Raw genomic sequence first — 13,200 nt, forward strand, 5'->3', positions numbered from 1 at the left:
CATCACCGATCCTCCACCACATTTCACAGTGGGTGCGAGACACTGTGGCTTGTAGGCCTCTCCAGGTCTCCGTCTAATCATTAGACGACCAGGTGCTGGGCAAAGCTGAAAATTGGACTCATCTGGGGGTGCTTCAGCAAGGCTGGAATCGGGCAGATTTGTCTTTGTGAAGGGCACGTGAATCAAGCCAAGTACAAGGTTGTCCTGGAAGAAAACTTGCTTCCTTCTGCTCTGACAATGTTCCCCAACTCTGAGGATTGGTTTTTCCAGCAGGACAATGCTCCATGCCACACAGCCAGGTCAATCAAGGTGTGGATGGAGGACCACCAGATCAAGACCCTATCATGGCCAGCCCAGTCTCCAGACCTGAACCCCATTGAAAACCTCTGGAATGTGATCAAGAGGAAGATGGATAGTCACAAGCCATCAAACAAAGCCGAGCTGCTTGAATTTTTGCACCAGGAGTGGCATAAAGTCACCCAACATCAATGTGAAAGACTGGTGGAGAGCATGCCAAGACGCATGAAAGCTGTGATTGAAAATCAGGGTTATTCCACCAAATATTGATTTCTGAACTCTTCCTAAGTTAAAACATTAGTATTGTGTTGTTTAAAAATGAATCTGGACTTATTTTCTTTGCATTATTCGAGGTCTGACAACACTGCATCTTTTTGTTATTTTGACCAGTTGTCATTTTCTGCAAATAAATGCTCTAAATGACAATATTTTTATTTGGAATTTGGGAGAAATGTTGTCAGTAGTTTATAGAATAAAACAAAAATGTTCATTTTACCCAAACACATACCTATAAATAGTAAAACCAGAGAAACTGATCAATTTTTCCAGAGCTGTGTGTGTGTGTGTGTGTGTGTGTGTGTGTGTATATATATATATATATATATATATATATATATATATATATATATATATATATATATATATATATATAGATATTTAATTACATTCTCATTGATTTTAAGCCTTTTTTATTAATTTTTTTCACTGATGTAAACCTGGAAAAATACTAGTAAGTTAATCACATTTTAGCTAATCTTTGTAATTTTCCTGAAGTCCAATGATTGTTGTTCCCTTTATCTTTTTATTTAGAAAAAATGTTTTATATAATACAGTTCATTTTATATTGTCCCACAGTAATGTATTTGTCTAAATTCCGAAGTATGGTGAGGCAGTACTGAGGGTTCAACCATCCAGTTTAACAGTTTTACATTGGTTTGATGATTCATTTGATATGTTTACAGTGCATGCAAATTTATTTTAAAATTGGATAAGCATTGAATAAATGGTTTGGCACTCGGAAATGCATCCATAAGGTTTGTATTATTGCACTGTTTACATCGTGATTAACTCTGAATTTCTGTAAACAGTTTACTTGTTAGCCAGCTGGTGATGTCAAACTGCTAACACGTCACATTTCTCAAATTTATTATGGCATTTGTTCCCCAAAACTGAAGCAAAGTGAGCCTCCTGCACATACACGTGTAATTTCAGTATTGCTTGCTTCCTTCCTGGGTCCAAATCTAGCCAGCTAGATCATGCAGTATAATGTTCTGTACTGGCGCTGCTGTAACCATGGAAACCAAACACAGTTGTTGTTTAGGGCCTGCAGAGTGAAGTCAAGACATCCTTTGCTTATTGACAAGCCTTCCTGTCTTCTTTTCTAGCAAACATTAGAGCTTTACTTAAAGTCTTATACAGCACGTGTGGTGCAATTTCTTTGTCTGTATACTCGGTCACAGACCATGTGCATTAGAAAATTAATTCTGAAATTCATAACATTTTGCATTCAATTGTGTAAAAAATAATTTCTTTTTTGCAAAAATATATATTTTTCTAAGTTAAATGTTTTTAAGACCCTTTAAAAACTGAGTGTGTACATGCCTGAAGTTTAGCACCAGAATTAAAGGTCCAAGAAACTCTGGAAATTGACCAACCTATTATGTTTCAAGTCTATTTGACCCTACATAGGTACACAATTAGCATACATGTTACAATTGTACATTTTTTTCATTGTGGTATTTTTTTTGTTCATATCATGACTTCATTAGATCTATGTGTACAGTACACAGAAAACCTGTCAGGTTTAGTATTTCATTTTGATTATTACTGTTCTGTATGTTCATAAACATTGTTTCTGAGGAATTTGATAGAAAAAACATTTTCAACATATCAGGGCTATGAAAAAGGGTAATTGGAACAGACTGTAGGAATGTAATGCAATAACAAGGACATAATGATTCTGTGAAATAGTAACATTTACTATACCACTCTATTTACAGAATGTAATTTGATATCTACAGTTCAGTGTTATGTATGTTTTATGCAAGGTTCTTGGGGGTTATATTTAATTGTTTAGTTACAGTCTTCGCATGTAGTTGTACCAAAGTAGTGTTAGTGTTAGTGTTCACATGGTAAATTGTGTGATGGTCCCATCCATTGTGTCACTGCTTGCACAGCTGTATGCCTATCCCTGAAACCTCTGCCTGGCAGTGGCAGCTTGCAAGTCAGCAGCACAAAAATAGTTAATTGATACAGCGCTATCCACTTTTCATCAGCAGCCTGCCCTGATATGACCCCGTCTCATAGCACCGGAGTCCAGGGTTGATGTACTGAGGCAGAGTGGGAAAATGTTGGTTGTTCAGTATGAAAGGAAGCTCTGTTTTACAGTAATCGAATTACTGATGCCCTTTTTTTGTAGCAGATATTGGCTCTAGGTTGCACAGATTCCTACATGTAATCAATTTAACGGTTTGTATAGCAGACTCTGGGCCAGATATATTAAAGGGTTGCGCATGTTTTATGATCGTGAAATGGGCGCTGAGGGTTCTGAATTCTTGGAAGTGATTTATAAAACACATGCAGTGGCATAAACACGCAATTAGTACGTGATTTGTGGGGGCAATGTGTGCGCTTTAGCCCTTGATGCATATATAATTCTGTATATGTTTATGTAATTCTGGGGCGTTTCTGAGTGAAACCACTAAAATTGGGAGGGGATCTTGCAAATGAGGTCTTAAATATTCAGTCTAATTTATTAATTGCGGGCCTGGTATTGCTTGATTTATTTTAAGAACTCTGAAAAGCAGGTGTTAACCCTTAGCGGTCCATTTTTTAAGCGCCTGTCAGCTGCGTCAGGTCTAATTTATTTTCACACGCGCTGTTTATTTTACACACACAGTTTAAGTCATTTTATTCAAAGTAAAACCGGTTTAAAAGGCACTGCATATCAACAGATATAACACTCAGTACAGTACAGATATAACACTCAGTACTGCATCTCCAGCCCTGCCCCACCCCTTGCTCGCTGTATTTATCACATATCTGTGATATTCTTTGAGCTGTGGATGCGAATGCAGCTGTCTTCTTTGTTTATGTCCGTATTGTGTATTGCTCTGTTCCACCCCCTTTTTTCGGCTCCTATCAGTCTCACTCGGCCATTGAAAAGTTTCCTTGGCTTTTTCCAGAGAAAAAACGACCAGAGACCTTGACATATTCCGACATCAGACCGGAAAGGGAAAATTGTAATATCAGACCTGGTCTGACATAGAACCAGAAAGGGTTAATTTGCCGCAGTCAGACACTAGGCTATATAAAAGACAAGGTGATGTGGGAAACTTGTCTGCAGCAAGAAGGAGAAATTGTTTTCAAGGACAAAGAAACATTTAATAACATTTTGCAAAGAGCTCATTTTTTTAACCCTTCTGATCAAGTCAGTTTGTAAATTGCGGTTTATAATACTGTATTGTTTTGCAAACTTCAATTTTCAATACATGTTTCATAGCTTCATATAAACAGAAAGTCTGCAAATAGACAATATAGAATCCATGTAAAAAGGTTCTTGGAAGCACCTAAAAAGGTCTCCCCGTAGTGGTAATGCAAGGTTCTAATGAGAGCCTTTACTTCTTAGAGTGTAGGCATTATTATAAGAGCGGTGGAAGAGATTAAGAAAAGATGGAACGATATTCCGAGGCGCACGAAAGAAAAAGCCTTGTATACAATGAGGGCTCATCCTCCACCGTTATTTTAGTAATGCCTACAGAATGTATTTTTTGTAATATAGCATTCTGTTATTTAACAATACTGGTTCAGGCAGTATTGTTAAATTCGAGGTTTGAAAGAAAATGGTAAAAAAAAAAAAAAAAGACGTAGAGGGACAGATGAAGCAGCTAGTTTGTAGCTAGAGTAAACACAGTACAGCTAGTTCTAGGCATATCTGAATAATGTAGCTATATTGTACACCGTACAGATATGCTTTAAAATCATACATAGTCAGAAATACAGACATATAAGAAATAGGAGAGTTGTAATTGCATAAGACTTTAAGCAGATGTAAGTCGTAGTTAAGACTGTTTGTATGAAGCTGTATGGAGTTATTGTTGTTGAGCATATTGCTGTATAGTGAAAAGATTTTCCACCAGTTTGACTGCCATGGATGTAAGTAAATACAACGTAATGTTTCTGAAGTTTGAAAAGTTTGAAATCCCTGGAATTATTCTATATGAAACAAGAAGTTTAAATAATATGCGAAGCACATGATGCGTCATAATGTATAGACTACAAACTCTGAAGTGGTACATTTGTTTATTAAGAAGCCACCACACATTTCATTTTTTATTCCTTTGTCCTGGATGTATTTGGAGCTTGTAACAAATCTTCATGTGTTACAAGTACTGCTTTTACCAAAATCTCTAATTCCATATTGGTAAATTTCAGTTTTCACTTCCGAGCATCCTCGTCCTCATCACCATGACTAGTACCAAGCTGAGGTCTTTGTGTGCCAGTCATTTTCTTTTGGAGTGTAGCCTACACATGCAGGGTTGACCCAAACCTGCTGTTTATTGTGAGAGGTGTGTAATTCTTCGCTGCTAATTGCGGTGAGGGGTATTTAAATTGTTTGATTTCGGAATCGTCTGCTTCACCTAATTAGTCTTATAAAATAGGTCGTTATTTTGACTCTGAGGTGTGGCTGTACTGAACGTGTACGTGGCTTTTTGAGGTCTGTTTTTCCCCTTTATAAATATGGGGCTCTATCTTAAACTTGTGATTCAGCTTTTAATGTATACTGTATATATGTGTAGAGTCTCACAAGTTTTATGTTGCGGGAGCAGCTGATGTGACTCCATTCATGGTGGGTGTTGTTCACCCCCCTGTTAAAGTTCTTAGACTGGTCTCTATTTGAATCAGACTTGCACTTTTAAAACATCTGAGTGGTTGGAAATTCCTTTAATAATTAAAAAAAAAAATCCCAGTGTTGCTTGTTATTCAAGAATAGATTATTTAGAACTGAAGCCTCTCTACAGTCTGGTTCCAGAATTCCAGAACGTAGGCCTATACCATACTTTTTACTAGGGCTGTGCAGGTACTCAGATTGAATTGAATAAAACCGTGTTCCCTTGTTTACACAGTTATTGAGTACAAACCAATAGCAATCTGACAGTGTGATTTTTGAATATACTGTAGAAGTAATGCCACTCGTGTGGCAGTGAAGCTGTCAGCTTCCAGGAGAAAGGCTTTTAAATCACTCGGTGCAGAAGTTAATTGTCACTGATTGAACTCAGTAGTATAGGTGAGGGAAAAGGAGCTTTTCTTGTTGGGAAATGAAGACATTTTTTATATGTTTCATTTAAAAAAAAAAAAAAAAAATTAGGTATAGGTTTCATTTTAATGCCTGTCAACAAAAAAACATATTAAAGGGAATTGCTTTAAAAAGCCAAACTTTATACTATAGTATGTAGCGTGTTTTAGATTAGTATGTTCTGCTGTATTAATACTAATGAGTCTGTTCAGCACCTGAGCAAGTTTAAAGTAATTCACTGGGTTCACATTTTACAAGCCCCCCACTAGGCTACCTGTGTTGGGTACATGTTGAAACATCATCAGTGTGTAATGTGTTGGCCTAAACAAAACTCTTAATAGGGAAGGACCCAAGTTCGAGCACTCTGCAGCACTTTAGGGATACTTGAATATTATTTGGTTTTGATTCAAAGGAGTCTCCTTGGTGTTCTCTAGAGTTGAAATCAGGAGTCGTAACATCAAAAACTTGTACTTGTACTCAGGAAGCAAGACTTGACATCTACTTTAGGTAATGCTTTTATTATTCCTTTGCAATTGTTTTCAATTGTTTTTTTGTATTATGCACTATAAAGTTGTTGCTTGGTTGTACTTATGTGCATGAATATTTTGTTCAACCCTCCAAGTTTTTTTTTCTTTCTGTTCACGACATTCTGTACAGCCGTTCCAAGAACTTTGCCACCTTCAATGTGATACTAATCAAAAGTTATGCCAAGAATGCATTGCAAAGCATCTGTCCATTAAACAAGCAAAACCAAACTGATGAAAGATCAATCAACATGTAAGAACACTAATTTGTTTAGATTCCATGCTCTTGGAAACATTTAAAGAGTTTCCATTTCACTTGTGAAAATAATGCTACATTCATACATGTCAAAAAGCAGGAATTATTATTATTTTTTTTTTTATTAAGCTCAAAGTGTGTGTGGATAAAGTTGCATTATTCCAGTGAGGGATTCAGACCATGGGCCCTATCAAGTCATTAGATCCTCTTTTGAAGCATGTGCAGAGGCACATTTTCAGATTATTATAATTAAGCATTCCTCGCAGATGATTGCAGTAATATTTGCCTCAAAATATGGGTAAAATGGAACATGTGAATTTGGGCAAACTGTTTTATATTCACTTAAGCTTACATTCTTGTATTATTTTTCACATCTTCTATTCCATGTCTCCGCTATAATTATATTGCATGTTACCCAAGTATTATATGGCTACATCTGGCAAGGCTTATAATGGTGACAGCATACAGGGCAGACATAAACTTGTTTGTTGATTACAAGAGATGGGTGGAAAAGACTGTAGCTGAAAGACTACAGTTACAGTTCGATTACGCATTTATTTGCCATGTGATCATTATTCTTTTGGTGACCCCCATTTGTTTGAAAAAAATATTTGTAGCTGTGATTATTGCTTGGTTGCTTAGAATCATTTCAATTATAATTGCAGTTACTGCTGCATAATTGTAACTGGACAAAATAACATTGTGATTTATAATTGCAATTTCAGCAAACAATTCTGCTGTAATTGTAATTATAATTGACCACATGGCTGTTTGTCATTCTCTCCAATACCTTATTTATCTGCTTAAATTTGTGTGAATCTCATAATCTATGTTGTCATGGCACTGGTTTGCTCTACTTTGGTGTGTGTAAAACAATGTCTCATTCAACCTTGTGTTAAAATTAGACTGTTAGAGTGTTTGATCAAGAGCTTGCAACGGGTATGAAGTCATCCACCAGCATGCTTTTAAGCCCTGTAGAAAATAGAATGCGATAGTAAAAGAAGAATTTCTTCTGCATCACCCACCATTTTTTACATATTTTACATGACAACTATTGTCTTCCCTTTAAGGTACTGTGTGCATGTGGTGTCTTTATTGAGGTGGCTTGAAGTTTACCTTGTTAGTGTGTTTAATTAACTGAGTATTTGGTGTTGATAAACACTTTAGTACTTTTACTAATAATTAGTGGGTCGTTAGGGTATTTTTACACACTCCTGCCATGGTTCTAGCTTTTCGTACATTTTGACACTTGCTCTACCTGTTTATCCTATGTTGGTTTAAACACTTAGCAGATATATTGTACATCACAAATTCTCGTTAGGGTATTTTTACACACTCCTGCCATGGTTCTAGCTTTTCATACATTTTGACACTTGCTGTACCTGTTTATCCTATGTTGGTTTAAACACTTAGATATATTGTACATCACAAATCATTACTCATTGTGGAATCACTTTTTTACTTTTTTTATAGTCTTCTGTTGTCCCTGCCCCATCTGACCAGGTCACAACACCTAAAACCAGTAACTGTAGCTGGCCTCTGTCTCAGTGTTCCCTTTATACTGTATACCCTTGTTCCAAATGAACTTTGTAGAAAATTGTATCTAAATGTCTGTTGGCTAATGGGAGTATTATTTTATTTGTATTTATTTTTGTTGTTGTACCTGGAAGCATTAGTTTTCTGTATATATTTCAAGTGTTTTGGAATTTCTACAATTGTAGATTTGGTCTGGGTTTTCAGTTAGTCCTGGAAACAGATTCAGTATACAGAAAATCAAGCAGAAAGTTGGATGAAATTGGGTTCTATTTTTGTCATACGTGGGGGCTGTATGATATCAGGGTTAGCCTAATCCTAATATTAAAAATGACATTTTCAGTGGAATAATCAGATGTATCTTATTCGGTAAAACCACAGACCAAACAGAACCCCTATAAATAAATGACTCGGAACAGACTACTCTTACTACGCTGTCCTGTAGGTGCTATTACTGTAAGTCAGAGCCACCTTGTTTAAATCCAGGACCCTACATTATACACAGTTTAAAATGGTGCTTTTCAATAAATATTTTCTTCATGGTTTATGACCAAGGTGTGCTTTTTTTTGCATTTTTAACAGAACTGGTTCAGTCCTTCATTCCCAGCCTCTGTGTTTATGTAATTAAGATCCAGAAACCATGACATCAACCTTTAAAAATCAGCACAGCCCAAGCAGACCTGTGGTGGAATTACTTCCATTTTGTTTTTTTTATGTTTTCTCAGCATTTTATGATGATTTATTAGAAAACTCTTGTAACATTTTTAAAAAGTGGACTAAAACATTGCACATTACTATGTGTTGAAAATGCCTTTACACTTTTTAAGTGATAAAATGCATTTTATTAAAAAGCTGAATTATCTGTTGGGTTTTGTTCTATCAATGGCAACACTTTCCAGTTATCTGACCCTTCACCAGTTTCTGGAGGGTGGCATTCTGTCTGATGCAGTCCTAACTCTATTGGACAAAGACTTCTGTTAATTAATGAAAACTATGAATTAATAAAAAACTGTATTACAATAATTGTTTTTGTGTTTCCAGCTACATTACATATCTTCACAAAATAAGGTCTCCATTTATGCTACAGTAAGTTTCAGGTACAGCTATAATCCTTACATTATCAAATGAATGATTATGACAACAAACACAATTCATTCATATTTTTCATGTAAATTCTGGGGGGATGAATTAGAAAAAAATGCATCATGTACTTTAATATTTAGAAGGAAAAAAAAATCCCCATAACAAACTGAAGTACATTTTTATGTGAAATACAGCAGTACATCATTGACTAGTCTTGGTACATATTGTTCATTGCTGAGCATATACAGTAAGTGCACACATGATTAATCATTCATTGTAAAAAGTTAGGATTATTGCTAGTATTTTTTAAACATTTTTTTTTTTATATTTATATATATCTATGTATACTGGATATATACTGTAGTTCATGCACAAACGTCCCAAAAAAATAAAAGAAGTGCTTCAGCAGGATTCTTGCAGGAGTGGTTGAGGAATGGAGGTAAAATATATTAAGCTAAGGTATTTATAAATACTGATGAGTGCAGGCTGGGATGGTTGGTTTTGGATATGGAGGGACGGGGATGAAGGAGGAGTCAATCATAGACATTACTTACTGTAATTTGTGAAGGCCGTGGGATCGGGGAGGTTGCTGGTGTAATTGTGATGCTGCTTGTGATTTTGTTGGGTGGCTTAATGGGTGTGCTGTTTGCTAACGCTTGAGTTCTGTTCTCCTGACCAGTGGGCTTGGATGTGTTGGTAATGGCCTGAATATAGGGGCTACCTAAGTGGATGTGGATTTTGTTGTCCTCAGCGGTAATGATGTTGGGACTCGTACTGTTCGACCTCTGCAGTTGCCAGCTGTGCTGTCTCTCTGGTGTCACCCGGAAGACTGTGTGCCCGGCACTGACCTCCATCGGCTCCGTGGATAGGGATCGCTCTGAAGAACCATTGGTGACGGCCACTATCTGGATGGGTGACATTGGCCTGTCTGGGGTTATGGAGCCACATGAGTCTGGGGTTATGGCTCTGGAGTATGTTGCCATGGTGAGTGGTGAGATGGCCCGTTCAGGGGTGCAGTATCCATCGGAAGTGGAAGAGGCTTTAGATCTTGCAGGGGAGATTGAGGCATTCTGGATAATGGTTATCCTCTGCTTGGGCACACCTCCACAGTTGGGGATCACTGCAGTGCTGGTGTAAGAGTGGGCATTCTCTGAAGTAGGGCTGCTGATCTCCAGCATGGCTGTGTTTTGCCCGTGGTCCGGGGTCACTTTGATGTGCAAGGGCCGACCTGGTGAGTGAGTAAGAACCAGATCCCTTGGCTGCATGCGATTCCCATTTTGCCTTGGTGTTACTTTACCGTTCAGTGGGTGTTGACTTTCTCTGACTTTCTCCCAGGGCGACCTTGCCTTTCTGTTGTTGTTAAGGTTGTTGGCATTGTTGACAATTGATGTGTTGCATTTGGTGGTAGGCTGCTCATTGTAATTGGGATCATCCTCTGGATCACTTTCCTCATACAGTTTTCCATTGACCACAGCACGTTCTAAAGGAGCCAAGCTTTTGTAGTCAGGGGGTTCGTTGTCTGACTGGTCTGTCTGCACCTCCTTGGAGGAGACTTGCAGGTCTGAAAACCTTCTACCGTTCAATCCGGGCCTCAGGCTTTTGCTGAACCGCCTGTATCTCTCCAACTCCCTGGTGAGGTTTTCCATTTCCCGAGCCAGCTCTTTGATCTTGCTCTCCTGCTGTGTCAGTTTCCTTTGCATCATGCCTTTCTCTCCTCTCAGCTGGGAGATTGAGTCCTCAGTTGTCATGTACTCATGTATCTTTTCTTTCAGAGCTTCAACTTCTCTTGTGAGGTGACTGGACTTGGCCTCCTCTTCTTTCAGTCGTTTATAGAGTATATGCTCCTGGTCGGACTCTGCCTTCTCTGCTAGCTGGTATTTAGCTAACTCCTGTCTGGAGGCTTCCAGCTCCTCAATTAGGGCATTTGCCCTGTCATGCTCACTGGAGTACCTCTTTTCCAGAGATTCAAACTCATCTTCTGTTTTCACCAAGTCATCTTCCACAGCCCTCATCTCCTTCAGCTTACGCCTCAGCCTTTCCACCTCCTGTGTTAAATCTTTGACTTTATTGTCATCTTGGTGTAAGTGGGTGGCTAGAGGAACCTTAATGTGCTCCTGCTTGGCCTTGTTCCTCAAAGACTCCCTTTCCGTGGCTTCCAGGGACTGCATCCTCTTTTTCATCATTGTAATCTTAGCCTGCAAGTCATTTCCCCTTTGCTCCTCTGCATTTAGTTTGGATACCAGCTCATCTCTGTCCTTGGTAGAACTATACATCTTCTCCTCAATCTCTGCCTTGGACTTCAGGGCTTTCTTGCTCTCTTCAATTAGCTTCTCAGTCACTGATGTCACCTTCTTTTGTTCTGTCTGCAGTTCACCTGTGGCACAGTGGAGCTTCTCCTCTGTCTGCTTCAGCTTTTGCGCCATGGATTTCCTTTCATCAACTAGCATGACTGTCAGTGTCTTGAGCTTGTTGAGGTCCTCTTTCAGTATAAGCTCTGTCTTCTCCAGCTGGGATTCAATGGCCTCCAGCTCCCTGATTCTCACTTTTAAAAAGTCCAACTCATTAGACAGCTGCCTGGTCACTGACCTCTCTTTCTCCAGGTTGCACTTGAGCAAGCCACATTCTTGCTTACTCTTACCAAAAGCATCTTCCAGCTTATCAAGCTCCATGATCCTGCGATTCAGCTTGTCCACCTCACCCTTCAAACTCCGGCTTTGTCCAGACTCTTTCTCCAGCTTTCTGTTGAGATCCCGGCACTGGTCCTCCATCTTGATGAGTTCCTCATCCTTTCCTTCCATCTCCAGCACTCTCTTCCTCAGCTGCTCCATCTCGGCCATCATGCTGGAGTTGCCACACTCTCCCCTGTTGATCTTGTCCCTCATATCCTGGAGTTCCTCCTCTGTTTTCCTCAGTGTCTTGTTGGTCTCCTCCAGCTCATCAGTCTGCCTGCTCAGAGTGGCCAGCTTCTGTTTGAGCTGCCGGTTCTGGGCATCCTCATTGGTCAACTTGGCAGTCATGGCCTCCTTCTCCTGATGGAAGTGGTTGGCTTGGTCTTGAAGCTCAGCCTCCAGACAGCAGACTTTATGCTCTTCCTCCTGTACTCTGGCGTGGGCAGCACTCAGCTTCTCCTGGGCCTGGGCAGTGCTGGCTGTCAGTTCCTGGACTTTGCTGCTCTGCTGTGTGAGTTGCTCAGAAAGTCTCTGCTGCTCATCCACCACCAGAAGAGCAAAGGATTTCAGCTTGGTCACCTCCTCCTTTAGCTTGCCCACATTCTTGTTGTTCTCTTTCTCCTTTCGTGCTTGATAGGCTTTCTCCTGTTCAGCAAGTAGCTTCAGTCTGTGAGAAAGTAATGAAAATCCAAAAAAGAATAGTCAGCTTGGGAAAAGAGTAACTTTTTGCAATTACTGTACTGTGATTAGAAATCCTACAAACAGGAACCTTGGTCCCTGCTCAACACAACCTGGGATTTGACTAAAAATTAAAATTAAAACGTGCTGAATTAATCTCTTGAGTTCATAAGTTCAAGGCTAGTCATATTTTTTTTTAAATCATAGGTTACTGTAGATACAGGGTCTTAGGATCGTTGAAGTGCAATTTAAAGAAATGAACACAGTAAAATATTTAAATGTTTCACAAAAATAAATAGTTAATCACCTATTAAATTCCACAGTCCTTAAAGATGTACAGTATAGTGTAGTAGTGCCTAAAGTACACAAAGTGCTGATTTCAGTGCAGCCCTGCCTGCCTTTTAGCAACATTCAAAGTGGCATGCAGGCAAATAGCTGTCTGAGAAGCTGCATGGACCCCTTCCAACCTAGAAATTAATTTACAAAACATATCCTGTGTACATGGGCTCATATTTAGGTTGAGTTGTGATGTCTTACCATATTTAAAAAGAAAAGTGTGTGTGTTATATATATGTAGTGTGTGTGTATGTATGTTTGGAGCTGATGTAATGTTTCTGTGGTTTATCCCTTTTATTTCATGTCCTGCCAGTGGTTCAGGCTCCACATCATTTTTTTAGAGAATAGCTGTGAAGCATCTTAAACCTCTTTTATAATACATGTCAATTATTCACTGATTGCAATGTGCAAATGTGTCTGTTTTTTGAGCTCAGAAAATTCTATGACAAATATTTTGACTAGAAGTGCTTCAGAACACTATTAAACCAGGTTATGTATTATGACATTCCTTCTTCCCACACCAAAATT

General features: G+C 38.7%; 2 protein-coding genes across 4 annotated transcripts in view; one reads left to right on the top strand and one right to left on the bottom strand.

The window, feature by feature from the left end:
* Positions 1 to 13,200, top strand: part of LOC121327984 (protein CMSS1-like) — a 125,334-nt gene that overhangs the window by 10,660 nt on the left and 101,474 nt on the right. The gene's annotated exons all lie outside the window — the stretch shown is intronic.
* The window catches only part of LOC121327983 (filamin A-interacting protein 1-like), an 85,903-nt gene that overhangs the window by 2,398 nt on the left and 70,305 nt on the right, over positions 1 to 13,200 (bottom strand). The window contains exon 5 of one of the 3 annotated variants that reach the window (XM_041272387.1): positions 9,544 to 12,325. In XM_041272387.1, coding sequence (XP_041128321.1) covers positions 9,544 to 12,325 — 2,782 coding nt within the window. Of the gene's footprint in view, positions 1 to 8,900; positions 12,326 to 13,200 lie in introns of those variants that run through there. The other 2 variants (XM_041272386.1, XR_005951627.1) reach the window with 2 other exon arrangements.

This window comes from Polyodon spathula, chromosome 15 (genome assembly GCF_017654505.1).
Source record: "Polyodon spathula isolate WHYD16114869_AA chromosome 15, ASM1765450v1, whole genome shotgun sequence".
NCBI classification, from domain to species: domain Eukaryota; kingdom Metazoa; phylum Chordata; class Actinopteri; order Acipenseriformes; family Polyodontidae; genus Polyodon; species Polyodon spathula.